Source organism: Arachis ipaensis, chromosome B02, assembly GCF_000816755.2.
Source record: "Arachis ipaensis cultivar K30076 chromosome B02, Araip1.1, whole genome shotgun sequence".
Taxonomy (NCBI): domain Eukaryota; kingdom Viridiplantae; phylum Streptophyta; class Magnoliopsida; order Fabales; family Fabaceae; genus Arachis; species Arachis ipaensis.
The window spans coordinates 16,662,796-16,672,458 of NC_029786.2; the positions used below are offsets into that span (position 1 = coordinate 16,662,796).

General features: G+C 33.7%; 1 protein-coding gene and 1 pseudogene across 1 annotated transcript; both read left to right on the forward strand.

Annotated features, from left to right (window-relative positions):
• LOC107628227 lies at window positions 204-4,053 on the forward strand (annotated as a pseudogene).
• LOC110267501 (ethylene-responsive transcription factor 1B-like) lies at window positions 7,295-8,333 on the forward strand. The gene has a single exon (XM_021113150.1). The coding sequence runs from the start codon at window positions 7,473-7,475 to the stop codon at window positions 8,202-8,204; it is 732 nt and encodes a 243-aa protein (XP_020968809.1). The 5' UTR covers window positions 7,295-7,472; the 3' UTR covers window positions 8,205-8,333.

Genomic DNA, 9,663 nt, shown 5'->3' on the forward strand with positions numbered 1-9,663 from the left:
TGCAAGCCTAATACTTGCTTGCTATTTAACAGTTTGTTTAACAATTTGTCACTAGTGAATGAATTGTTGCATACATGAAATGAGATTCAAATATCAAATACTTGCTTATTATTTGTTTATATGATATATATTATTCTATAAATTATATTAGCCCTCTCTCAGCTCACTCCCTTGCCTTCTCTCAAGAGTCTCAGTCATTATATCAGCATTCTCTCACTCACTCCCTTGTGCTTCCAGCCTCAGAGTCTTCTTCATCGCATCAAAGCTCCTCAAAATCTTCTTGTCTGCGTCGAATGATGGATAGAATCTTCTTCTCTGTGTCAAAGATGCTTCTCGGTGCTGCATTGATTCTACGCGCTGCACTGCTCCCCGGTGACCCTCAATGACGACGCCACCAACAGTGGCTGCAAGGTGCGACGGTCAATGCACCGGCGCTGCCCCCTTCTTCTCTGCCACCACCAATCACGCGAAGGTTAGCCCAGCCACCACTAGAAGCCCCTGTGAAGCTCAGTCAGCCACCACCTCTGCTCGACCGCCCCTTCCCCTGTTCTCAAACTCAGGTAAACCAATGTTTTCTTTTTTCATTTTAAAAAAGAAATTAATTAAGATTGATTCTGAACTTCTAATTGATGTTCTAAATTACTGATTATTTGGGTTGAGCTTGGGAACAAAGTTTTGTGTATTGTTTCCATTATTGTTTTGAATTTCAGATAATTGTTTTGATTATTAGTAAATTGATTATTGTTTTAAATTCTGATTACCAGTAAACTGATTATTCCTCTGGTTGTTTGTTCTGAACTTTTTATTATAAGGTGAATTTGTTGTTTTGATTATTGTTATTATAAGGTTTCTCCATTTGTTTTCTCCTTTCTTGTTCTTATTTTAGTTGATGTGATTATTGTTGATTTTTCAGATTATTGTTGTTATAATATTTCTAATTATTGTTCTGTGGTCTGAACTTCTGATTTGTACCTGATTATTGCTGAACAACATTTGATTTCACCTTCTTGTTGTTTGTTTAGTAGAGAGTAATGGGAGGAGGAGAAAAGTGTATTCCTCCACAAATGATCGAGGAGAATAAAGCAATGGATATCGAAGCTAACACTATAATGTGGCTGGCTGATTGCTCCTGCTCCTGCTATTGTTTTTGTTCTTGATTTTAATTTACTTTATCTTCACTGGTATTCTGATTGCTGCTATTCACTTGGTTAGGAAGTTGTGTTGTTCTATTCTGTTTCTTTCTGCTTATGTTTATTGAAAGATACTCTCATCAACTTAAATATATTTGCTAGATATATTTACTATCAAGATAAACAATACTTCTTGCCATTGAAAAAATTCAACCATTCCTTTATTCTGGAATCAGTTAAATTTGCTGATTTGGGACTCAATATTTTAGTTGGATCCAGAGCTAGAGTTTGATTGTGAAGTATACCTTGTAGGATTTCTTCCAAATGCTGGTGTAGTAGTTGGTGTTTCTCGGAAAATGTCATTGTCAGTTGGTTTAGAATTTCCATGTTTTGAGCCCTTTCCTCAAGCATAAACAATATTGCACTGTTTGCTGCGTCATGTTCTTCAAGTATTATAGTTATTCATACTAAGGATTGATAAGTAAGGTGAACTGTATTGCAAACTTAGTTATTCTATGGTTAGTAAATTGAATTGCATACAAAGTTTTTGTTTTCTTTGGTTGGGTGCATGAGATGAAGTTGTTTGCTTTTAGCGCATCTAATCACATATGCTTGCTTAACAAATTGAAACCTTATGAAAAATTTACTTTTACTTTTAAAATATTTCTTATTTTCTTTGTCAAAATCTAAAATGATTTTAGATCTAATTGAATGGTCAATTAGTTATTGTTACTTTGTCATTTGTTCAGTGCAAGTTATGTTTTTTCTATTGCGTGTTTTAAGAGATCGCCACTGGAGTGAACAAGATGCTGCAATTTGAGTACGAGGAGACATAATCAACATTAAATTAGGAGATATCATTCCGGCCGATGCTTGTCTTCTCGAGGGCAATCCTCTAAGTGTTGATCAGTCTGCTTTAATAGGAGAATCTCTTCTAGTGACCAAGAATCCAACTGATGAAATATTTTCTGGATCAACAGTCAAGAAGGGTGAGATAGAAGCAGTTGTGATTGCCACTGGTGTGCATGCCTTCTTTGGTAAAGCGGCTCACTTGGTGGACAGCGCTAACCAAGTTGGACACTTCTAGAAAGTGCTTACAGTAATTGGTAACTTCTGCATTTGCTCAATTGCTCGAAACGTATGATGACTATTGAGGAAATGGCTGGGATGGATCTCCTCTGTAGTGACAAAACTGTAACCTTGACATTGAATAAGCTCAGTGTTGATAGAATCTTGATTGAGGTATTTGCTAAGGGTGTTGAGAAGGAGTATGTTATCCTTCTTGCTGCAAGGGCCTCTATGACGAAAATCAGGTTGCTATAGGTGCTGCAATTGTTGGGATGCTTGCTGATCCAAAGGAGGTAAATATAGTAAAACCACTCTCTTTAGGACAAGAAGGATACAGATAAAATGTTTTGATTTAACTCATAATTTTAATGTTTTGACTGACCAGGCTCAAGCTGGAATCAGGGGGGTCCATTTTCTTCCATTCAATCCTGTAGACAAGAGGATTGCTCTAACTTACATTGATTCTGATGGAAATTGGCCCCGTGTGAGAAAAGGGGCTCCGGAGAAGGTAAAAACCTGTTTCATTGGCACCTTCTTATGATGGTTATAAGGATGACAAATGCTTTTTTTTTTCTCTTTATTTAGATCATAACCCTTTGCAACTGCAAAGAGGATGTCAGGAAGAAGGTTCATGCAGTGATTAATAAGTTTGCTGAGCATGGACTTCGGTATTTAGGTGTTGCAAGACGCATATTGTAATTTAATTTCTAACTGTATAAAGGTTTTAATTTGTTGACCTTCCTTAGATTTAACCTTTAAGGTGGGTAACATGGAGCACAATTCATTAGAAAATGCATCCTCAAACGTCATCATGGCATCAAAAACAACAAAATGGTTCATAAAAATCAGCCATATAGAACTCCGTACCATTTCAGCCCCAACAAAATTGGATGAACGGTAATATATATATACACACACACACACAATGCTGATAACTATTTCTTTTTGTAATTTTCAATTAATTTTCATGTGTGAAACCAAACTGTATGACGAAGAAAAGCATTCATTTTTCTTACATCACCGGTTCTGTTTTATTGTACATAGTTATGTAGATTTTGAAAGTTGCCAAACATCTCCTTAAAGACTGCAATGAACACATTGAATTTTTATGTCCAAACATCATGGTAGATCTAATAATAAAATAGGATAACACCTTCACGGTACTATGCTTCTACTTCCTTTGCTTCATGTCATGTGTATGTCTCCTTGTCAATGTTAAGTCTTATGCATTGATGCCATGCTTTTTATCTGCCATTTCTAATTCATTTTCTTTTGTCTTGTGATGACATGTTTTGTTTTGTTGATGAGAATTATTGAAAATTGGCTGCTTCATTATGCAGGTCCAAATGGTAAGCACATGAACTTCTATATTGGTAAGTAAATCAATACACATTAGGCTAAAAAAACTCATTATGATATACTTCATGTTGAACATGGAATATATTTACTTGCACTATTCCTTGAAAAATGATTCACCTAATGCATAGGCTTATCTTCTTTTCATTTTTTTGCTCATGCCTCCAGGTTTACTAAAATAGATGGTTCTTCTCATATAATAATATTTCTACCTTGCCCAGGATCTCAGCAAATCAACCAACTATGTTTGCAAACATAGATACTAATGTAGATACTTATAGTTTTGAAGAAGCATGTGATTTAATACATTTATCTCACTATCAACTACTAAGCTTTAGGTGTTGTTTATTTGTATTTTTCAGTTTTTTAAAATTTTTAATGTGCAATGAGAAACTTAGATGTATAATGTATAATGAATTTTATAGAAGCAGGATCACATTTGTGTAGCCAGATTAAAACATATTTAAATAAGTGAGTGAATACTTACTTTTACATGATATTGTAATTGAGCTTCTCTCTTTATTAGTTTACTAATTAAGTCGTGTTTTTTAGAGCTATTGAATTGATAGAATAGGCATTTGATCATGCTTAAGGCTTGGTTATTATTAGGTTAAGCTTCAATACCTAATTTCTTTAAACATGGTTTGAATTTTTTTAAACGTGTATAATTTTGATGAACTAATTATATTTGTATGCATTATAATCTTTTAGTTTAATGATTAAAATAAAAAAATAATGAGGTTTGTTTTAGTATACTGACGAAATTGGCATTCTAACTAATATTCTAGAAAAATTAGCGACATATTCGCTGTTGATGATGGTGACAAATTAAAGACTTTATTGCGACTGAAATATTTATGAGATATCTATCGATTTGTTACTAGTTTAAAAGGAATTTGCGATGACATTTTGCGATAGTATTGCAACTAATTGACTACACATTATTCCCTACCAAATTGGTGACTATTTCATGTCTCTACTCTCATTTAGAATAGTTTTGGTTTAGCGACAAAATTCCTACAAATTTGATTAAGAATTTTCAAAGATTAGTTATAGATTTGCTACAAAATGTGATAGATTTGCGATCATATTAGCGAACAATTTGCGACGACTTAGGTACAGAAAAATTCCTCGCTAATTAGCGTCAACTAAGCATTTCATTTTATCTACGAAGTTAGCTTGCATTTAGCGATGAGCCTGCTGCAGTAGAGTTTGTCGCTAATTAGCGACTACCGTTTAGTCTATTTCTTCTATGGAATTAGCTTTTACTTTAGTGATGAATTTACGACTATCTATTCGGTAGCTAAAATTTTTTTCGATGAATTAGCGACTGCTATGTTTGCCTCATTGATCTGCGACTTGTAATTAGCGACAAAAGCATTAGTTGCTAAGTGGTAGCTAATCCGTCACAAATTATATTTTGCGTCAGATTAGCGATGATTTTACGACTCTTTTTGTGGTAGCTAATCGGCCATATTCTTGTAGTGTTTCAACGGATCTCATTCTTTCCTTCAAGTGATGGAATTCAAAATTTTATTAAGGATAGTTAATGCAAACCTTGGAACAATGAGAGAGAAATTGTTATTGATTTGATGGTTGCCTTAATGAGGCACGCTACCTAAAGCAAAGGAAAGTAAAAGCAAATCATTTTTTTTAATTTGTCAAGATCACTTAAGTATTTTTCTTTTCCTCTCTCTCATTTCTTTCTTCTCTTTTCGGTCATTACACAGCAAACCATGAAAGCTAAAGCTAGCCACCGAAGAGAAGAAGATGCATGCTACAAGACCATCACAATGATGGTAAGAAAAAGAAAACATAAAGTATGATGTGGCTAAGATTCTCATTCACTTATGGTAAGATTTGGTGAAGAGATCTTGGCTTCTCCACACCAAAAATGGTTGAAGAAGATTTCGGTCAGAGAAGAAGATCCTTTGAGGGATGGCTTGTCTCTGATTCTGCTCAACCACCACAGAAGGTAGCTACAGTGGCTACGTGATGGAAGAGGCAGAGATTGGAGCAGATGAAGCTGTCATCATCAAGCATGCATCAAAAGCTAGGAATTTATCTTGGAGAGCAAGGCAGGATGGAAGGTTCGGATTGATGATTGTTGGTGACCAAAGAAGGACTAGAGGTAATTGCATGTTGGGTTTTGGATGGGTTATATCTTCTCTCTCTCTGACTGAACCGGTTCTGTTTGAAGAAGAAGAAGATTGGCTTGGTTTGTTTGGTTTCAACCTTGGAGGCTTCTCCCTATAAGTAAGGGTGAACAGTCAGGGTTTGATTCAAGGAGTGAGAGTGTAAAGCACAGAGTTCTCAGAGCTACCTAAGCTAACAGAATTTCTTCTCCTTCAATATTTTTATTTTGTAATTTTTCTGTTTAATTTTGTCTGTCTTGAGTCTCATGGAAAAAGGCAAACAGTGAGGTTTGCATGGAAAAGCTATAGAGCAGAAAAAAGCAGAGAGTGCAAAATTAAAAGAAAAAGCCATAGATGTCCTTAGAGTTCCTTTGTACATCTGTGTTGTGTTTCATGATTCTGTGGGAATTTCCTTGTAAGTTGGGTTAGCACTTTAAAGTTGAAAGTTTGGTAGTGACCAAGTCAAGTTCAGGATTAGGTTTAGAATTCTGGACTTGTCCCAGATAGGAAGGGTAGTTCCTAGGGAGAATTGGTGTCTGTAATAAACGATGATCATAGTGAAATTCCATCATCTTTGTGATGGAGACTGGATGTAGGCTGCACTGCACTTAGCAGCTGAACCAGGATATATCTGGGTATAATTTTCTCTCTCTTCTACTCCATTTCTGTTTCTGCTGCACAGGAGATAAAACTAAAAATATCTCGTGCTGATCGACGAGACAAAAAGAAAAGTCTCGTGGCTGTATACGAGACAAAAGAAAAAGTCTCGTGGCTAGTTACGAGACAAAAAGGCAAAAAGTCTTCAGAAAGTGTTTCAAAGAACAGCAAGTGTTATCAAGTGAAAAAGGGACTAAGATTCAACCCCTCCTTCTCTTAGCCACTGAAAACCATCAAAAAACACATACAATTTATTTTTGGATCCAAATAAACCTCAATTAGACTAAGAAATAAACCGAAATTATTTAAAAAATAAAAAATTTAAAATTTGGTCAACACTTAGCAGCATCAAGTAAACCTCAATTAATTCACAAATGAACCGAAATTATTAGTTCAATTTCGAACAAATAGTTAAAAAGACTCGATCATCAACAAAACACATCGAATTCATGTCTGGATCCAAATGAACCTCAATTAAAAGGAGGAAAAGAAAAAATGACGCAACAACAACAGCAATAAAAGAATGATGATTGAGAGAAAACACGCGACGAAGAAGAAGGAACGCGAAGAAGAAGAATGAGGAAGATGAAAAAGAAGAAAGAAGAATGCGAAAAAGAAGAAAGAATGTGAAGACGAAAACGAATAAGCGTTATTGAAATGCGCATGTGTATACACTGGTGTAATGAAAGTGGTTTTTGTTGAGTTTTGAACTCCTTAATTGGACTTGGAAATAAAAATGTTTAAATATATAGTTGGACTCTTAAAAAATTCACTCTCTACTTATATTTTTAACTATTTGTTAATGCACCTAAAAAAAATTCCTTAGTACAAAAATTACTGAAATTCACGTGCAAAGCAACTAGCAACATGAATCACTATTGTACAATCCATAATCTAATAAGACAAACGAAGTCTTTCTTGAGTTTCATTTACATATAGCAAGGCAATCTTAAATTATTTAGGACTTCAATGTGATAGATTCCCCAAACTTATATAAGTTTATAATTATAACATTAAAGAAACAATTGGATGGGATCCAAGACCTATATAAATAATAGGGTTACAGCTACCTAGGGTCAATAGGTTCATAGGATTCAAGCAACAAAAAAACAAATAGTTGCCAAAAATGACTTCCCCTAATTTCTTTGAGATCCAAGACTGGAACACATCATCTTCACCAAATTTTTGCTTCCAAACATTTTCCAACAACAATGTTGATGATTCTCCTTCTTTTGATATCATCGACTTCTCTATGCATTCACAACAAGTCCCAAAAATAGGTAACAACAACAAATACAAGGAGAAAAATGTGAAGAACAAGAAGCATGAAGAAGAATATGAAGATGTTCATCATGGTGAAAAAGGAAGGTACATAGGTGTAAGAAAAAGACCATGGGGAAAATTCGCAGCCGAAATTCGAGACACAACAAGGAATGGAACAAGGGTTTGGCTTGGAACCTTTGATTGTGCTGAAGATGCTGCTTTGGCTTATGATGAAGCTGCATTTGCCATGAGAGGTTACAATGCTGTTCTCAATTTTCCAGTCCAAAAGGTCAAAGATTCCTTGCAAGGAATTGAGTATAGTTGTGGCAACAAAAACAACAAAGGGTATTCACCAGCACTTGCACTCAAAGAGAGAAACTACATGAGAAGAAAATTGTCATCATCAAAGGAAAATGATACTACTCAACATGCAAAGTGTAAAGGGAAAAGTGAAGAATCATCATCATCATCATCATCAAGTAGTAGTGTGATGGTGTTAGAGGACTTGGGAGTTGAATATCTTGAGCAACTCCTAAGTATTTCGGATAATAATAATAATAATCAAGGTGAAAGTCCTAGTTATTACTTCAAATAAATCTTGTTTAATTTCACTTAGATTTAATTTCTTTTCTTCTTCTTTGTTTGATAGTTGTTCTTTATGGACATTCTAATAGGGCATGTTTTAGTTTTATTTCTCTTTTCTCTAATAATCTTGGTAATCTCTTATTCATTATTTTCTCTTTTGTGTTTCTGTAATTGTGTGTTTGTGAGTTGAGAGATCTTTAAAAAAAATCACCTTTTTTTTTTTTCCTTTAGAAGAGATGATATTCTTCTGTTTGATCAACTAATTATCATGGAAGACAATGCTGCCAATAAAATTCAATTTTGATTCTCACTACTGTAGTAATGTTTATACAATCATTTAATTAGTTCAAATTTTAGTTACTTTTTTCAATATCAAAAATTATGATGGGTACGGTACTATAGGCTATATCATAGCTCAACACAAAAGGGGAATAATTAGTTACATTTTCTTCTTAGTTAGAAATTCCATAAATTAGTGCAAACTAGGGTTTGCATCTAACATTTAGATTGATAAAGATTTGATACATTTTGAAATTTGTTTTACATATCTCATTCTCCTGTTGGTAATAAACGGTCAAAAGAAAATGGGGATTTTACAATCACAATAACCCGAAAAGTGTTCAAGGATAATAAAAGTAGTTGACAAAATTTAACAAAATATATATATAGGTGATGACAATGAACGCAAGGAGCATTATTATTACAAATTACTGTAAGCAGTGTCAGTAACAAATTAAACAACTAAAAGTCCTTAAGCTGGGTTTACAAGACTTTGAGTTTGAGAATAATAATAATAATAATAATTTGAGGATGGCTAAGATTATAATCTTGGTTAAAAGTCTAAAAATGTTTGTAATTTATGTTTTGTGCAGAAAAATAAAATATTTAAAATAAGTCTAATTATAACATCTAACTAATTCACTTCTCAAGTTCATATTCAATGAGACCAATACTCCAATCAAAGATTCATTTTTTTTTTCTGATTACAACCCACGTGATTAATCTCTAAGCTAAGTTAAGGAAGAAAGAGAACTTTTACAAATAAAAAAGGGTGTTTAAAATAGGGTTTAAGCATTCAAGAAAAAGTAAATCACAATCTTAAAATTGAAAAGAAAAAAGAAGGAAAAAGTCAAGATTTGGAACTAACAAAACAAAATCAAATCTGATTTAATTCAGAGACAAATCAAAAAAGCCAAATTTTTATATTTGTGTTTCTATTCTAATTTGTTGAAGATGCTTTTTTTGTGCATGCATCATTCGAGTAAGATGAAGAAAATGAAAGTTGTGTATCACTGCTACAAATCAAAAGTTAAAAATAAAATTTGGAACCAAAAATTGGATAAATGACTCAAATACTTGAAGCCAAACAAAAAAGAAAGAAAGAGAAGTAGTAAGGTAAGGATGCATGCCAACTCTAATCATTGCTGTTGTCTCATCTCTCCTACATCTCTAATATGAAATTTTGAAAA